This window comes from Humulus lupulus, chromosome 3, assembly GCF_963169125.1.
Source record: "Humulus lupulus chromosome 3, drHumLupu1.1, whole genome shotgun sequence".
In the NCBI taxonomy this organism is placed as follows: domain Eukaryota; kingdom Viridiplantae; phylum Streptophyta; class Magnoliopsida; order Rosales; family Cannabaceae; genus Humulus; species Humulus lupulus.
Genome location: NC_084795.1, coordinates 56,496,052 through 56,516,038, shown reverse-complemented (window position 1 = coordinate 56,516,038; position 19,987 = coordinate 56,496,052). Strand labels below are relative to the sequence as shown.

At 34.3% G+C, this 19,987-nt stretch overlaps 1 protein-coding gene and 1 pseudogene across 2 annotated transcripts; one reads left to right on the top strand and one right to left on the bottom strand.

The window, feature by feature from the left end:
• Positions 1-2,004, top strand: LOC133822717 (uncharacterized). Of its 2 annotated transcripts, none has more exons than XM_062255149.1 (7): positions 1-143; positions 264-515; positions 593-936; positions 1,019-1,189; positions 1,267-1,371; positions 1,456-1,624; positions 1,712-2,004. In XM_062255149.1, exons 1-7 carry the CDS (start codon positions 138-140, stop codon positions 1,802-1,804), a joined length of 1,140 nt encoding a protein of 379 aa, XP_062111133.1. In that variant the 5' UTR covers positions 1-137; the 3' UTR covers positions 1,805-2,004. The 2 variants fall into 2 exon arrangements, with proteins under 2 accessions (XP_062111133.1, XP_062111134.1); XM_062255150.1 differs by having other exon boundaries at positions 7-143; positions 257-515.
• A 14,454-nt stretch (positions 2,005-16,458) lies between these two features.
• LOC133821140 (microtubule-associated protein 70-5-like) lies at positions 16,459-17,872 on the bottom strand (annotated as a pseudogene).
• Between the last annotated feature and the right edge of the window lie 2,115 nt (positions 17,873-19,987).

Here is a 19,987-nt window from a genome sequence, read left to right as displayed (position 1 = left end):
AAAGAGAAGAACGAGAATGAGAACGAGAGTTGTTTTTGACAAAGTTTATAGAATTAGCAAATCAAATTTCATCATTAAAAGGAAGTGAAGTGAGTTTGCCTACGATAGTTTCACCATCAAGTGAGACCCCTACACCAATGGAGGTGGTAAACGAGTCTTTAATTTCTTCAAAAGTATTTTGTTCTTCACCTATTTATATTATTATTGAAGAAAATATCTATTACGACATAAATATTATTATTTTCCTCATCTTAAGCCTGTAGGATAATCAGAAGCCTAGATTATTGGCAGAAAATGGTGATACTGTTGCTATTGGACGAATAATGGCAACAAGCGGAACAATTCATTGTGTTGACTTAAGAGAGGGTAACTATCGTGTGCGGGTGGATGAGTGCTGCAATAATGATGCTAAACTTATTTTTCCTATTAAGGATGAGATCATTTTTGTACGTCATGCTGTCGGTTACTTTGTTGAGTGGCCATCTCATCTGATCATTCCATACGATTCAAATTTGGTAAGATATTAACAAATAGTTATAGTTACTGATTAAATTATTTTTCAAGACTAACATGTGTTACTTTCATGTTGAAGCTACCTAAGAAGACAAAGAAGCAAAAAATAAATAGTTCACCAATACCTAATGCCCCAATGACACAAGACAAGTCTCATCCTTCCCAAAGACTTCCTAGTCAAAATGAAGTAGTGTCAAGTAAAGCTAGTGCCCCGATACTCTTCAAGATTCCTAGTGGGGTTCCTCACTCTCTCAAGTGTTTATTAACTACTGTGAAGTATGTGGAGCCAAGTTTCATGGTCAAAGTTCCGATGGATTTCGAGATATTAGGTAATGAGAATGATTTATATATCTCACAAGAAGATATAGTCCACTTTGGCTTAATGGAGGAGATTGGAGCATCATGTATATCGTTATATATCAGGTATCAAAGATTTTTAAAACCATTATAAGTTTGTAGATAACTTATTTTATAAGTTTAACAAAGATATATATTTTTTATGTAGGATTTTATACTTCCAATTAGTGAAAAGAGAGATCAGTCACTTTTTTCGTTTTGTTGAGCCAATTTGGTTATCAAATGTTGGATCTACTGAAGAAGAACGAGTTGAATGGATATCAAAGCGTATGATTAATTCAAATCCAGGTCAAATGTGGTTGTTGCCATATCATAAGGGGTAAGTTTTTTACTTTTAGTATTTTGTTAGTGATTATATATAATATTAATAATGAAATATTTTTGTGTTTCTGTTAGAAATCATTGGATGCTTATAATAATGGATTTTGATCACCAATTGTGCTATTTCCTGGATTCTCTTGACAATTTTCCACTAGATGAAATCAAATCTCTCATTTCTCGGTAATAATCTAACCAATTAACTATATACTCTTAAATTCATTTAAAAATTAACAACATATAAATGTTTATGTTTTTATTGCATAGTGTTTTTCAACATTTGCGCACAAATAATACGAAAACTAAGGAAGTCGCATGGAGAACTGTTAAGTGTCCTCGTCAACCATCAAAATCAGTACAATGTGGATTCTATGTTATGAGGATGATGAAAGACTTCGTGACAAATGAGTTTTCAATGCGATGGCTAACTAGTAAAGTAAGTGAAAATATTTATTATTAAAGTTATAGCTTTACCTCAAGATTAAGTATATTAATTCAACTCACACAAGGAATTTTGTTTTAGTGTGGCGGGAAGAATTCTTACACAAAGGATGAGATCAATGAAGTACATGAAGAATGGGCACAATGCGTTATGGATTTGATGAGTACTACATAAGTCTACTCACTTTTGTTAACTTAGACTTTTAAAGAGATATACTTATAATAACTTAGACTTTCTTAGAGAAACACACACTTTTATTGTCTAACTATTGTTTACACTTTTGTTGCTTATATGAGTAATTTTGTAATTAACTTAAGACTCATCATTATTTTGGATATTTAATTCAAATTCTAGTATTTTATATTACTGTGATATATGTTTTGTTTTGTTATGTTTGTTTGTATAAAAAGCAGGATTTGTTTTGGCATAATACACTTTTCATGAAAAACAAAAAACACCATAAGTCGGTTGGGAACCGACTTACCCTATTTTACACTAGAGGTCGGTGTGCCAGACCGACCTATCATGATTTACACTAGAGGTCAGTTTGCAACTGACTTACCCTGTTTTACACCATAGGTCGGTGTGCAACCGACGTACCATGTTTTGCACTAGAGGTCGGTGTGCAACTGACCTACCATGGCTTAAACCAGAGGTCAGTTGGCTCTAAACCGACCTCTAGTGTAAGACATGGTAGGTTGGTTTGCAACCGACTTACCATGTCTTACACCATACGTCGGTTTGCAACCGACCTACCATGTCTTACACTAGAGGTCGGTTTGGCGCCAACCTACCTACCATGTTTTTACATCATAAGTCACTACATGGGAAGTCAGTTCACAACCGACTTATGAACATTCAGAAGTCGGTTTTTAACCGACTTACCATGTAATTTTTGTAGTAGTGTAATGTCTTCATCCTGACACTCACCTTTGGTATGGCGTGTATTGCTTCTTGACGTGCCATCACCTATTCCAAATCATGCACCGTCTGGAATCATTCCTCCATCCCTATGTCATCCTTCTATACCATGATCGACCCCACATGACTAAAATTGTAATTGTCTACAAGGCCATAAATCATGTATTCGAATGTAGAGTCCCAGACTGTTTACTTAGTTAGCTAGCTAGTAGTAGTTATAGTATTTTAGATTTTGTCGATTTTGGTTCAAACCGGGATTTAGTTGGAAACTCCTATCAATAGTTATGGATTTTATAAGTTTAACCTATAGTTTAAGAATATTAATTATAACATAAGGTTTGATTAATATTTCTAGTTATTAATATGATAATTATTATAACCTAAGGTTTAGATAAAGCCAATAAGAATATGACACTTGTGATGAACATGGTTATTCCTAAGGATTAGATAGAGCCAATAGGAATAGGACACTTGTCATATGCATGATTATTAAGGAATTATTATTTTAATGATAAACTAAGGGAAATATAAGACTTAGCCTTCACCAGAATATGTTAGGAGCATGATATTTGTCACAATTTTATTTATTTGTGGATTAGGTTGTTATTTAGATAATTAAATAGATTTTTCATAACTTTAGGGTACTGTAACTTCTGACCTATTTTTGACCTAGCTATGTTATGAATTTCGAAAAAGAGTATTTCTGGAAAGTTTTACATAATTGAATTAGCTTTCTAACGGTATAAATATGGTCTAAATCGAAGTCGTACGACTCTAGTTATATTGATTTTACTGCAGGTAATTTTAGAGTAACGAGATTTATGGAGTTAGAAGTTAGAATTCTATTTGTTTTTCATTATTTTTGTTTTTAATTTTAAAAATCATGATTTGACTCCTTAAACCTCTCTCTGAACAATTTGACCAAGTCCTAAGTCTTTGACTAAAGAATATTCAAATATTATCAATTAAATTCATTATTTTTTATTCAAAGTCAAAAAGAAAGATTTTTATTCCTAGAAGTCTATAAATAAGACTTATCACCCAACCCTTTCACTTACTCTTCAGGTGTGATCTGACTCCAAGGTGTTAGTGAGACATAAGAGTGATACACTTGGGTTGGGAATGAAAAAGCTTTACAATTTTTAAACTTTATCAAACACTTGGGAAGTAAGGATTAGAGTATTTCGGTATTGAGGTTAGGCCAATCCATAAGTTCAATAAAGGTACCATTATTCTTAAGTTCAATTCTATTTAATTCCTTAGTCTTTTTAGTTTATATTTAGGTTCTAACTTTTGTTATGGTTTTGTGGTTAGGTTTTTATGTTCTTTGAACTTAAGGTGTCTTTTCGGTAAGTTTTATCTTGGTGGTTTAATTCCAATCTTTTAATCTTTTCCCTTTAGAAATACTCACTATTCTTATTATTGGTTTAGGAGTGTTCCATGTCTCGCATTTGTTCTCCTATCCCGGTTTTGGTAAGGAAAATAAGATAGATCTTATATGTTTGTATGATATGTTATGCTTATGTTATATATTATGTTATCTTATATTGTGTTATGATATGTTAACATTATGTATAGTATGATATTAGACCTTGGGCATAAGACTTGTCTAGTTAGCAAGCCCCACAAATCTAATGGGCATATGACTTGCTTAGTTAACAAGCCCCAAGTAGTATAATGGCCATTGTAGTAGTATATGACATATGTTTATGGTATGCTTATAGTATATGTTTATGATATGTTTTTTTTCTTCATATGTTATGATATAATTTTATATATGATTCATGTTGTTAGTTTTTCCTTCCTGGGCATTAGGCTCACTCCTTTTCTTTTAGTGTGTTGCAGGAAAATACATGCAATGGCGGAAGGATTCTTGGAAGCTTGGTGTGTATATGGAGGTGAACGGAGTGGATGGGCTGTGTGTCGATTCGAGGACAACGTTTTTTTACTCTCTTTAAATTACGTTTTTTTGTATTTTTCCGCATTTAGCTTTGTAATTTTTTTTATTAAAAGTAATATTTTATTTTAAAACAATGAGCTCATTTATGTATTACAAATATTATTTTCCAAAGTTTCAATAAAATTATGAAATTTCTTATGTATGTTCTTTTCAAAGTTGTAGTTATGTTTAGTAGGTTTAATGACTAAGTCTCATAGATAGTTGGGTTGTTACAGTTGGTATTAGAACAACGGTTCATTTTTCATGAAATTCTCCTTGATACACACGCTCAAGCTCTGAATCTAACCGCCAATGTAAGTATTTATGTTTTAGTTATTATGTTTATGTGTTTAAGCTAACATTTTAGTCTTATGTTTTCAGTTAAGATATGGATGGAGCTTTATCATATAACAATATCCGAGCAATTAAAGCCTTAAAAAGGATTAGAGAACCAAGAAATACCATAGGAATATTGGAGAGAATCACTCGGAGATTTTTTTTATTCCATAATCAAATAGTTCATCTCCAAGAAACTAAGAAAATAATGATGAGAGCTACGGAGCAATATATTTGATTAATTAGGCTTTTTAGAGATTTTCCTGTTGTAATTGCTGCTTAGGAAGAAATATGGGAAACAATAGATGTTGAGGATGAAGTACCACCAGCTATGTGAGATATTATTTTCTCATAATTAGATTTACATCTAAGATGGAATTCCAATTCACATAAGAACAAAAGAATAGAATCATTAACAATCTTCCAAGAGGAACTTTTGAGGCTCACGAAAATGATGATTATGAAGAGATAGATGATGACATGTTAGATGAAGGATCTGATGTTGAAGATCCCGATTTTTAGAATAGAATAGTTTATTTATTTAGTTTATTTATTATTTTTCTTTATGATTGTACTTAGTGAAAACTCTTTTTCCAAATTGATATCATTGTTATTTTGATAACATGTATGAGTTTGATTTTATTTTTGCAATCATAATAAATAATAAATTTAATAAATAATGACTAAGTTCGGTGAAGGTGGATACAAATCAATGAACCGGGTTCTCTATATTGAGAGATAGGGGGCCATAGTATTGGGAACGATTTTACTGATCCCAGCCCTCCCTCAGTATGGTTAACTTTGGAACAACGATGAGTTTCGAGCCTGAGAATTAAGTCATATAGGATAATTAGAAACACACTTGAAAATAATAAAGATGTCTTATTTTTCTAAGTTCAGAAACACACCCTAATTATAAAGAAGGCTTAAATAATTCTTTTCATAAGAAGTCATAATTAATAAGTTTGAGTTATGTTTACTTAGATTAAGTTTTTTCCTTAGAGCCTATTAAGGTATGTTCTAACATCTTTTCTCAAATGTTAGAACTCTGCTGAAGATGTCGCTCCGAAGATCTGCTCACACCAATGGCAATGTCCCCAACGTTGCCGCTGAGATGAATGAAGCCCCTCCAGTTCGCAGAAGGGGAAGGCGTCCAAATGCCAACCGGAATGCACCGCTGCTGCCAGTTGACAACAACGTGGAAGTTTCTAGACTACGACGACAACTTGAGGATTTACTGCAGCAACAACGATAGCAGGCTCAGCCTCATCCTCAGCCTCCGCCACAACCATAGCCCCAGCAAATGGCTCCAGCACCCCAGCAAGTTGGTCCTTATGGGGGATGGTCAATGACGAACTATGTACCATACCCAACTCAACATATGGAGCCTATCTATGAGCTGTTTCATAAGCAACACGCTCCAAACTTTGAAGGGACAACCGTCCCATTAGAGGCGGAAGAGTGGCTCAGAAATGTGCAGCCAATCCTATCACATATGAACCTTGGCAACGTGGACCGAATATCCTGCACTTCTTCTCTACTCAAGAAAGATGCAAGAATATGGTGGGACCTAGTACAGTAGACTCACGATGTCACCACTATGACTTGGACCAGATTTGTGGAGCTATTCCACAAAAAGTACTACAATTTAGCTGTCATTGCTTCAAGGGTCGAGGAATTCACTAGTCTAAAGTAAGGCAAGTTGACAATAGCAGAATATGCTCGATAGTTAGACTGATTAGCTAAGTTTGCATCTGAGATGGTTCCAACTGATTTTCTGAGGGTGAACAAGTTCGTTAGAGGACCTCGACCAAAGATCGATCTAGGGGTTAAGCTAGCAAACTCGGGGAGTACTACTTATGCCAATGTTATAGAAACGAAAATAGAAGTGGAAAGGCTTCAGGCAAATGTTAGTAAAGAGGAGGCCAGTAAGCCTGAGCCTAAGCAGCAGGGTCAACACGGTCGGAACAACAACCAGTAGTCCAACAACAATAACGGTAAAAAAAAAAGGCATTCTTAGCTAGCATTACGAAAGTGGTAAAGGAAACACCACTAAAGGTCGGAGATGTACATATTGTAAAGGAATTTCCAGAGGTATTTCCTGATGACTTTCCAGGATTACCACTGACTCGGGAAATTGACTTCACAATCGAGCTAGTACTGGGCACTGAGCCTATCTCCAAGGCACCATACAGGATGGCACCTATCGAACTCAAGGAGTTAAAGATGCAGCTACAAGAACTCCTTGACTTGGGTTCATCAGACCGAGCCATTCACCATGGAGAGCACTGGTTTTGTTTGTGAAGAAAAAGGACGGCAGTATGCAGATGTGCATAGATTACCACGAGCTGAATAAGGTGATGATTAAGAATAAATACCCGCTACCCTGGATTGACGACTTGTTTGATCATCTTCGAGGTGCGACCGTGTTCTCAAAGATTTACTTATAGTCCGGGTATCATCAGCTCAAGGTACGGGATGAAGACATTCCTAAGACAACCTTTAGAACTCATTACGGGCATTACGAGTTTTTAGTCATTTCTTTCGGTCTTACCAACGCTCTAACGGCATTCATGGATTTAATGAATATAGTCTTTAAGGACTATTTAGATAAATTCATTGTAATATTAATTGACGATATCTTGGTGTACTCAAAGGATGAAGTCGAGCACGAGAAACATTTAAGGTTAATTTTGCTGCGACTAAAGGAGCATCAGCTTTACGCCAAGTTCAAGAAGTGCGAATTTTGGCTTTCACAAGTAGCATTTCTCGGCCACATAGTATCCAAGGACGGGATTGTTGTAGACCCATCTAAAGTAGAGGCCATGAAAAATTGGCCAAGACCAAAGAACACGTCAGAAGTAAGAATTTTTTTGGGATTAGCAGGCTATTATCGGAGGTTCGTAGAAGGTTTTTCTAAGATAGCCACTCCTCTCACCAACCTGACTCGGAAGCAACAGAGGTTCAACTGGAATGATAAGTGTGAAGAAAGTTTCCAGTTGTTAAAGGATAAGCTATGGTCAGCACCAGTACTTTGTGTACCAACACCCAATGATAAGTTTGTAGTCTACTGTTATGCGTCGAAGCAAGGGTTTGGTTGTGTGCTGATGCAAAATGACAAGGTGATAGCCTACGCCTCAAGACAGTTGAAGGAGTACGAGCAACGCTATCCAACACACGATATGGAGTTAGCAGCAGTGGTCTTTGCGTTGAAAAATTGGTGCCATTATCTTTATGGAGAACGGTGTGAGATTTATACAGACCACAAAAGCCTACAGTATTTCTTCACTCAGAAGGAGCTCAACATGAGGCAGTGCAGGTGGTTAGAACTAGTAAAGGATTATGACTGCGAAATTTTATACCACCCTGGAAAGGCAAACGTAGTTGCTGATGTGCTAAGTAGGAAGAATTATCGAAGTCTAGCAACGTTAGCTGGAATAGAAAAGCCACTACAACGGGAGTTGATCAATGCTAGAATAGAAGTAGTCATTGGTCAACTGGCTAACTTTTCCATTCAGTCAAGTCTGTTAGAAGATATATGAAATGGGCAAGTGCATGATGACACATTAGTAACACATATGGATGCAGTTAGAAAAGGGAAGGCCACAGATTTTTCAATATTAAGTCAAGGGTTATTAAGATATAAGGATCGGGTATGCATGCCAAACGATCGAGGGATTAAGATGATGATTTTAGAAGAAGTGCATAATACACCATACTTAGTTCACCCAGGATCGACAAAGATGACTCATGACATCAAGGAAATGTATTGGTGGCCAGGAATGAAGAAGGATGTAGCAAAGTACGTGTCTAAATGTTTGGTGTGCCATCAAGTGAAAGCAGAACATCAGTGGCCTGCAGGTTTATTGCAACCACTCAGTATTCCAAAATGGAAATGGGATGACATAGCAATGGATTTTGTGATGGGTTTGCCTCGAACGAATAAGCAACACGACTCGGCTTGGGTAGTAATAGATAGATTAACCAAGTCAACTCATTTTCTACCTGTCAAGACTTCATACACAGCTGAGCAATACACAGATATTTATGTTCAAGAGATAGTAAGACTGCATGGAATCCCCAAGACAATAGTGTCCGATAAAGGAGTGTTTACATCAAGATTTTGGAGAAGCTTGAAGCAAGCTATGGATACCAAGTTAAGTCTTACTACAGCATTTCATCCTTAGACAGACAGTCAGTCCGAGCGTACCATACAGATTTTAGAAGATATGTTGCACGCTTGTGTACTTGATTTCAGAGGATCATGGAGTAAGTACTTGCCACTGATAGAGTTCTCCTACAGCAATAGCTACCAGCCAACGATCAAGATGGCACGTTACGAGCTACTTTATGGAAGGAGGTGTCGATCGCCACTACACTGGGATGAGGTAAGAGAAAGGCAACTACTTGCATCTGAAGGTGTTAGAGAAGCTCTGGATGCAGTAGCGTTGATTAGACAGTGTATGCTTGCTGATCAGAGTCATCAGAAAAGTTATGCAGATTCCAAGAGGCGTGATGTGGGATTCAAAGTCGGAGATCAAGTTTTCTTAAGAATATCTCCTATGAAAGGTGTGAAGCGGTTCGGGAAGAAAGGCAAGCTTAGTCCCAGGTTTATAGGTCCTTTTGAGATATTGGAAAAATTGGGAGCAGCTGCATATAGATTAGCTCTATCGCCAGCTCTAGCAGATAGTCAGAATGTGTTCCACATCTCAATGCTGCGTAGATATGTGTCAGACCCATCTCACGTCCTCAAGTATGATAGGATAGCACTCTAGAAAGACTTGAGTTACGAGGAACAGCTGGTTAGCATCCTAGATAGAGGGATGAAAGAATTACGGTATCCGAAATTTTTTGGCAAGTAAGTTTCGAGGACAAAATTATTTGTAGTAGGGGAGAATTGTAGAGTCCCAGAATGTTTACTTAGTTAGCTAGCTAGTATTAGTTGTAGTATTTTAGATTTCGTGGATTTTGGTTCAAATTGGGATTTAGTTGGAAAGTTCTAGCAATAGTTATGAATTTTATAAGTTTAACATATATTTTAAGAATATTAATTATAACATAACGTTTGATTAATATTGCTGGTTATTAATATGATAATTATTATAACCTAAGGTTTAGATAGAGCCAATAAGAATATGACACTTGTCATGAGCATTGTTATTCCTAAGGATTAGATAGAGCCAATAGGATTATGACACTTGTCATATGCATGATTATTATGGAATTAATATTTTAATGATAAAATAAGGGAAATATAAGACTTAGTCTTCACCAGAATCTATTAGGAGCATGACATTTGTCACAATTTTATTTATTTGTGGATTAGGTTGTTATTTAGATAATTAAATAGATTTTCCATAACTTTAGGGTATTGTAACTTCCAACCTATTTTTGACCCAGTTATGTTATGAATTTCAAAAAATAGTATTTCTGTAAAGTTGTAGATAATTGAATTATCTTTCTAATGGTATAAAGATGGTCTATATAAGAGTCATATGACTCTAGTTATGTTTATTTTACTGCAGGTAAGTTTACAGTTACGAGATATAGGGAGTTAGAAGTTAGGATTCTATTTGTTTTTTATTATTTTTTGTTTTTAATTTTAAAAATCAAGCTTTGACTCCTTAAACCTATCTCTAAAAAATTGGACCAAGTCCTAAGTCTTTGACTGAAGAATATTCAAATATTTTCAATTAAATTCATTATTTTTTTATTCAAAGCCAAAAAAGAAGATTTTATTCCTAGAACTCTATAAATAGGACTTAGCACCCAGCCCTTTCACTTACTCTTCAACTGTGATCTGACTCCAAGGTATTAGTGAGACATAAGAGTGATACACTTGGGTTGGGAATGAAAAAGCTTTACTATTTTTAAGCTTTATCAAACACTTGGGAAGTAAGGATTAGAGTATTTCGGTATTGAGGTTAGGCCAATCCATAAGGTCAATAAATGTCCCATTATTCTTAAGTTTAATTCTGTTTAATTCCTTAGTCTTTTTAGTTTATATTCAGGTTCTAACTTTTGTTATGGTTTTGTGGTTAGGTTTTTATGTTCTTTGAACTTAAGGTGTCTTTTCGGTAAGTTTTCTCTTGGTGGTTTAATTCCAATCTTTTAATATTTTCCCTTTAGAAATACTCACTATTCTTATTATTGGTTTAGTAGTGTTCCAAGCCCTGCATTTGTTCTCATATCCCAGTTTTGGTAAGGAAAATAGGATAGATCTTATATGTTTGTATGATATGTTATGCTTATGTTACATATTATGTTATCTTATGTTGTGTTATGATATGTTAACATTATGTATAGTATGATATTAGACCTTGGGCATATGACTTGTCTAGTTAGCAAGCCCCACAAATCTAATGGGCATATTGTAGAGTCCAAGAACTTTACTTAGCTAAGTTAGATAGTAGTATAATAGTAATAATAGTATTATCTTTATGACTGTGGATTTTTTGTTCAGATCGGGATTTATTTGGACACTCATAGTAGTACTTGTAGATTTTCTAAGTTTAACCTATAGTTTAGGAATATTAATTTTAACCTAAGGTTTGATTAATATGAATGATATTGAGGATAATATTTATTATACTATAAGGTTTAGATAAGAACCAATTAGATAATAGCACATGTTAGGTATGGGTTTATTAATGATTAAGTATTTTGAGGATTAAATTTATTAAGGTTAAAATTTGAATACTCTAAGGTCAGTCAGCAGCTTTAAAAATGTTAGAGGGCTTAGTCAAGGCTGTTTACTCAATTTAAATTAAGCTAAAAAGTGTAATTTCGTGTTTAAATAATCAGCGTATGCCGATATATCGCAGCTAGAGGGGGCGATATATCGCAGCACGAAGATACGAAAAACACGAAACGTTGCACGATTGCCTCGAGCATACTGGCCCAGGCGATATATCGCCCCTCTCAGCATATCTTGAAAGTTTTCAAAAACGTTCTCCATTCAAACCTTCAACCTCTTGATGAGTCCAGCATCTTTTTGAACGAGTCTTCAGCCTCTGCTGAACGATAATTCAAATTATTTTCACTTTAAAAGACATTATTTTTATTCAAGTTAAATGAAGATCTTTTCATTCCTAAACTCTATAAATAAGACCTAGTACCCAGCCATTTATTCATCCATTACTCTAAGTTCAGAGGCTGCAAGTTGCTAGGTCATTGTGAGAGTGTAAACACTTGGGTTGGGAATTATAAGCTTGATCATTATAAGCTTATCAAACACATGGGGAAGTAAGGCTTATTCACATTTCGGTTCAAGGTTTAGATTGATCATAGAAGTACTCAAGGTATCCCAAACTCTAGTCCATTTCTGTATTATGTTCTTTAAAAATCCTCATATTCTTCTACTCATTCTAACCTTATTCCTATTCTTGGTTAGGAAATCCAAGTTCTTAAGCACAAGGTTTATGGTAAGTATATTTTAATAGTATAGTTCCTTCTTCACTTTCATCCCTTTTCTTCAATATACTCATCATTTCATAAATGGTTTTTAGGAGTGTTCCAAGGTCCCAAATCAGTTCTCATATCCCGGTTATTTTGGTAAGGAAAATAGGATAGGATTTATGTGTTATATGCTTTTATATGTTATCTTATGATTTTATGTTATGCAATATGTTATGTTAAGTATGATTGTAGACTTGGGCATATGACCTATACAACTAACAAGCCCCAAATAGATTATGGGCATATGACTTGCTTAGCTAGCAAGACCCCACTAATCTAATGGGCATATGACTTGTTTAGTTTATGGGACCCCATGTAGTAATGGCCATTATAGTATGTATGTGACATAAGTGTTATGGTATGTTTTTTATGTTGCATTATGAATTTTTATGTATATGGTTATATGTTAGATTTTCATTGCTGGGCATTAGGCTCATTCCTTTTATGTTTATATGTGCAGGAAAATAGCTTAGTGGCGGGAAAGGTTCGTGGCAGCTTGGGGAATGTGTATTGAGGCGGAATGGATTCAAAGATCCGAGAGTTTCGATTCGAGGATGTAGTTTTTGTTCTTGTGGTTTTTATATGTATTTTTCCGCATTTTATTATGTAATCTCTTTTTAAATTATCATTATGTCATGTTTTGTTTTTAAAACAATGGGATCCCATATCCTACTTGAGATTTTATGTAAGTCTAATAATGGTTTTTACAAGTTTTAATAAAGTTATGATCTTTTCACTTGTAAGTTTTGTTAAAGATTAGTGTCTATGTATAGTTTTCGTTAATGGTCCAAGGTCTAGAGTAGTTGGGTCATTACACATATGACTTGCTTAGTTAACAAGCCCTAAGTAGTATAATGGCCATTGTAGTAGTATATGACATATGTTTATTGTATGCTTATAGTATGTGTTTATTATATGTTTTTTTTCATATGTTATGATATAATTTTATGTATATGATTCATGTTGTTAGTTTTTCCTCGCTAGGCATTTGGCTTACTCCTTTTCTTGTAGTGTGTTGCAGGAAAATAGATGCAATGGCGGAAGGATTCTTGGAAGTATTGTGTGTGTATGAAGATGAATGTAGTGGATGGGCTGCGTGTTGATTCGAGGACAATGTTTTTTTAATCTCTTTAAATTACGTTTTATGTATTTTTCTGCATTTTGCTTTGTAAACAATTTTATTAAAAGTTACGTTTTATTTTAAAACAATGAGCTCATTTATGCATTACAAATATTATTTTCCAAAGTTTCAATAAAGTTCTGAATTTTCTTATGTATGTTCTTTTCAAAGTTGTAGTTATGTCTAGTAGGTTTAATGAATAAGTCTCATAGATAGTTGGGTCATTACATCGAACGTGCTGAATTCCAAATCATCCTGGATGATATCATCCCATGCCATGGTCAACTGGAGGAGAGCCTCTGGATGTATAGACAATGATTCCATTAGCACCCAGTATTGCTCTATGGGCCACAACAATGCCCCTCTTTGGTTAATCAATCCTTGGATGCGAACGCAAACTACCGCAGTACGACGATCACTACAACAATTTTGACTATATGTTACAGTAAAATTTTACATAAATGAAGAAGCGTTATTAATGGGCAAATGAAAAAAAAAAATGGAGAATTAATTATTTTTTAACAAGTCCTATATGTGTTAGCCGCCAAATGAAAAAGAAATAAGGCGCCATATGAAACTTTGGTCTAATCCGAGAAGAAAAGAAAAAAAGTGAACAACCACAGAAATTTCGCTAATCCCTCATCTGCTCTCATTGAATCCCTAAACCCTAAACTACCCAAACCAGCTCCCTAAATCAGTGTCGCCTCCTCTTCCTCTATCTCTCACTTAGTTTCCTTAGCCCTCTCTCTCTCATGCGAGTCGCTAAAACACACCATGGCCGTGCCAGCTTCCCCGTCATTCTTTCTCTCTGATATCTCTCCTGCTGGACCTTTTTTTTCTATGAGGTATTTTTTTTTTGTTTTTTTTATCATTTAGATTCCAATTGATATCATATAATCAATGTGTATATTTATATATATTCAATTTATTTGAGTCGAATGCCGTTTCAATAGACACCAATTTCTCAGCCTCGAGAGAGTGAGAGAGAGAGAGCAAGAGAGGGAGTCGCACACAGAGATGGTGGGTCAGATTGTTTAAGCGAGGAGGGAAAAGCTAGAGCCATGCATGATGTGCCCTCTTTGTAATAAGCTCTTGAGCGAAGCTACTACCATCTCTCTCTACCTCCACATGAGTATGTTCCTTCTCTCGACTCTTTCTCTAATCAATTCTTCTTTTCTATCAATTTTTTTTGATTATTTTTGGGATCTGGGTTTGCTTTGTTTTTTCGTTTTGTGTGTCTAGGTTCTTCATGTTTTTGTGATTTTTTTGATCTAGGTTTTCAACTATTATGGAATTCGTTTCCAATTTCTCGTCGAATCGTTGTGTTATTGATTTGCATTGCACGACCTGTTTGTTAATTTTAATTTTGTACGTGTAATTTTTCTTCTTTGCGTTTTGAGTTGCTCGTTTTCTGTTTTGGTGTGTGATTGCTCTAATATGGAAATTTTAACGAGGTGAATGAGTCTTAATTGTTGATCATGTACTTATTAGTGATAGTATTTTTGAATCCGAATTATTCATTAGTGTTTTTATTATTTTATGTTATGTATATCTTATCTATTTAGTCTTTATTGATCTTGCTCCTCTTAGTATAGTATATTTATTTATATGATAGATGTTTTTGATCTGAATGTGTTATACTCTCATGTTACTCGATGTTATGGTGAATATCTAGCCATTTGACTTGCAAGACTGAAGCTTTTTTAGTTGTTGCGTTATGAGCTTAGGCCCTCCCTCCAAGCAATTTAGTGTAGTTTTGAAATGAAGTTTTTATTAAAAGAAATCCAACTATAGACATATCTTCATTTTTCTTTCTCGCATTTTGGAATATCTAATGTCCATAGTAAATGAAGCTAAATCCGTAGTATCGAATAGGCTTACAACAAGTATGATTTCCCTCATACAGTATTGGTAATTAAGTCATCTATATTTAGGCAAGCGAATATTGAAGGCACAAATTGACCTATGCGGATCCTCTAAGAAAAAAATTAAACTTTTGATACATGGACTCATTAGATTTTACTTCTAGTGTGTCTTAATAACAACATAGTAGTGTATATATATGTTTTCTATCTCTCTCTGTGTTGTTGTTATCACTTCCTTCTCTTGCACCTTTACTCTCTAATCTCTCCAGCTCTTCCTTCCCTCACCACCGTTGACGTCATCAGGCCATTGATGGCTGAAGGATGATCCCTTGAAGCACACCACAACACCCTTCCTTTTTCTTTCTCTCTGCCTCAGCCCTCAGGCAACAAGCAAGAACAAGGGCCCAGATGTGGTTCTCTTTTTTTCTCTATCTTCCTCTCCATGCATGTCTCATTCTCAGGTGGAGTTTTATTTTTAGTTATATATATATAACTAATTAAACTATGTATACATATGTTTGTTTGACTAATTAACCTTAGTTTTTTAACATAAATTTCAATGTTAAGGTCTACCGATTGAATGATGATGGAAAATGGGATGATCAAGGTTGGGCATGCCACTCTTGACAATTTGGAGGTTTTTTCTTTTCCTTGATCCATTCTTATGCACATTTAGTGTTACAAAATTTTACAAACCCTTTCAGATAGAGTTTTTTTGGTTGTTGCTATATATTGTTTGTATTATGATTGAATGTGAATATCATTTAGTCATTATTACACAACGAAGAGAATAGCTTTGTTTATTTGTCTGTGATGGCATTACTTTTGCATTGTATTAGTGCATATGGAATTTTTGAAAGCAAGAAGGTGTTTTTTGAAAACATCTTTGGTGCATTTTGCTACTGGTTTAATGGCATAGAATATTTATTTTGCTATTGGCTTTGGTGTATTTTGTTACTGGTTTATGTTGTTTTTTTTACTGCCTACATATTGTAGAATTGAACATTCACAGAATAAGTGAAAATAAATGCTAACATATACATCGTAATAAGTTTCTTCTTTCATTTGTAAGGAGACTCATACAACTGGAAAGAACAGTAGATGAAAAGCAGTGGAAAGGCATAATTTAATTGTAACATTGTGTCAAATGTCGGATTTGTAGGAAATTTCTGAGGTAATCAAACTATACCTACATAAGCCTTCTTTCTTCCAGCCACTACTTAACTGGCATAACTTTATCATTTTTGTCCTTCCACTCATTGGCCACCACAGTTGCTATGCGGTTTGCTGAAACTTTTGCTCTTGCAAGTTCTCGCTCTAGAGTCCTCTTTTCCTCTTGAATTTTTTACTCAAATGAGGTTAGCATACTATAATTGTCAAAAAGACAACAAGTAAATTTATCTAGACTCATATTCAATTATTCTATCTGTCATTTGTAATCGTAAATAGCATTGACTGCAACTCCTCCACCTAGAACAACCTCCTCAAGTTCTTGAATGGTTTGGCTAAGCTTTTCCACCTCCTGAACCTTTTGGCGGTTTGTTTTCTCAAGGATTCTATTTTCTTCCTGCGTATGTTACACATGTCAATTACCTTGACAATTCAGCCTCACCATATGTATATACTGAACCAACAAAATAGAATCTGGTGTGATGTTATAAATACCTGGCAGATCTCAATCTGTCTCCTCAACTCAAAGTTCTAGTTTTGAACCTCTTCAACTATCAAAGCACTTTCTAAAGCACTCTCCAAAATCCTTTCTGCTTCAAGCAGAGTTGATTCTTTTAACTTGGTGTGGCATTCCAAAGCCTTCTTATCTTCTTGGAGGGCTACAATCTGATGATATTAACAAGAAAACAATTGAAAAAAAAAGTAAAGGCTTGAATTCTGGCCATGACTTATCAAAATGCAACTTCTCATGTAAGGGAGTTTTCTCTTTAAAGTAGTACCTCAGTCTTGTATATTTTGATTTCAGCCTCAAGAGGAGCAACAACAGAAGCCAAAGGAAGAAAGTCATCATCCTTTTGATTTGTATGCACCCTTCTAAGAGGTGCTTCAGCAGCAAACTGTGCGGCCAGCGCATATTTTTTGTCATTTGTTAGTATCTTTATTTCAAGATTTTGGGTCATATTTGTACATTACAAATGCCTCCATTAGATCTTATTTAAAGTACACTCATAATGTTTGAAAATATCTCATGAAAGACCATAACTCACCTTGTGCTCAAGAAGATTTTCAGTGACAGAGACTTTTTCATCCCTTTTTTCAACCTCGTTCTTGAGCTGGAAAGGAAATAACAACACAAAAAAACTAACTTCAGACACAATTTAAGTGTTAGAATACTGAATTTATTGTATGTGAAACTCAAGTGAATATAGTAGGCTGGCAGAAATTTCTTCGGTACCTCTTCTACTGCCTTATCTTTAAGAGTTTCAATTGCTCTCAGTGACTTGATTTCACCGTGAGCAACCCCCAACTCCCTTTCCTTCTTTGCAAAATGATGGAAAAAAATAGTATCACTATAAATGCCTCTCGGTTTACTTACAGGATTGTATGAACTCATTATTAACTTGTTAAAACAGTAAAATACAAATATACTGATAATACATATTGATATACATTCACTGTATTCTCTTAATGGCAGTAAGTTGTTTGACAAGTTTTATTTTATTTGCACTGCATTCTCTTTTCTTTTTTATAGCTTTCGTAAGTTATAGTTTATATGATAGTTATGGGATGGGCTTTGCATTCACTTGTTATATTATTTATTTATTTTAGTTTTCGTCTTGCAGTTGTTCCCAAGCTTTGTTTCAATCTTCATTTTGTTTTCTATTATGCTTATTTATATTTGGATTTCTAAATTCTGTTTTGTTCATGTTGATTATAGTCAGTAATGATTTGGATTCACACAACCATAGTTGTTGATATATTAATTAAGATGTGGATTCCCTTGTAATTCTTTTTGGAATTAAGATATGGATGAATATGAATCATATGGCCTTTTTTCCTGTTATGTTAGTCCAGTGGTGGCTAATGTTTATTTTGTTGTACAGGTTAGTCAGCTTGGTGCTGCAGCCCAAAAATATCAAACAGCTACTCAAAATGCTTCTTCCAGAGATGTAAAATAACTGTAATATGTAGGTTTTTGTACAGTTACCCATATGATAAATGTATTATATTGTCAATGTTAAATTTTGGCAGATAATGAATAGATTCTGACATTTCTAAATAGGGCAAGTATTCTTAGCTTAGCTCTTTATAGAATAATGCATTTGATAATGTTTTTCCGATTTTTATCAAGCTCCCTTGGGTATATTACTTAATTCTGTAGTAGGATTATTTATTTTGACATATTTAGGTCTTAATGTGATGTAATTCTTGCTGCTTTCTATATCTTCAGTCTCTATGTTGGATAATTTTCACACCAATAAGGGTCACGTATTTGTTTAGATCATTGGTGTTCAATTTGTTACGACTCCTATGCAATATGACTTTAATGATTTGACTTGAATTTAAATGTCCTGACTGGATTTAAATGGGGCTAATTGTATGTTAGGTTTGTGGCATCAGCTCGCCAATTGGCGAAAACTTTGGAGGTGTCGTTGGGGAATGATTTAGGCTATACGAAGAGATACGTACGCTGCTTGCAGGTAATTTTTTCTTTAAAGGAAAATGTATATCATTAGTGTTTCAGTTTTTGTTTATGATTGTGACATTTAATTATTTGTGGGTGTGTTTTGGGAATCTGCTAGTTTTTGGTGAGATATCATTAAATGTTATCAAGACACAGTGGCAAAAAGTTTCACTTTCAACTTTATGTCATCTTTATAGCACGGCAATATTTCAAGTAGTTTCTTCTCACAAGTTAGGAGTGTCCAAACAATATCATATAATATCTCATATCACTTGTATTTTAGTTACAACCATCTTTCCAAATAGGTTTACGTTTGAAATACTTTTTGAATGCATATTGAGAAAGACTTAGAAATGTTATAATATATGATCAGACTCAACTCTAAGACAACTTTTACATTAGTAGCTTTTTGGTTACTGTTTTATTGATTTTTTGTTTTTTTCCATCTCTTTTAAATTCTAATTACATTTATGCTTGCCATTTAGATTTCTGAAGTGGTTAATAATATGAAAGACTTGATTGATTATAGTCGAGAAACAGGGACATGACCTATGGGCAAGTTTAATGCAACTTAATCCAATTTAGATTTAATTATCTATTATTTTTTTCGTATGCATAATTTTTTCAAGTTGAGATCTACATTGGATTACCTTACTCGACTTATCTTTTTACTTATAAATTAAGCTTATAACAATGTGCAAAGAATTTGGTTGCAGAGTAGAAAGTTTATTATTCATGTTATGTCTGCATTTGCATGTCACATTTCACATTTCTTAAAAAAAAAAAGGATTTGTGTGAAAGTTAAATAGCTTGGGAATTTGAGTCAGAAAATGTCCTCATGAAATTTATCTGTGGTGCATTGATAAGTTTTAGATAACTGCTATGGCCAACTCTGTTACAAAAATGTTAATGTTAGTTTACAAGTGAAGTTGCACTAGTGGCCAACTCATCAATTTTTTTTCTTGGGAAAAATGTCAATCTTTATACTCCAACAAAGGATCAGCCGAATAATTTATTAGTTGTCTAACATGAGTGACTCTCCTCCACATAATTTAATAATAAATAAACAATAAAAATTCATCCA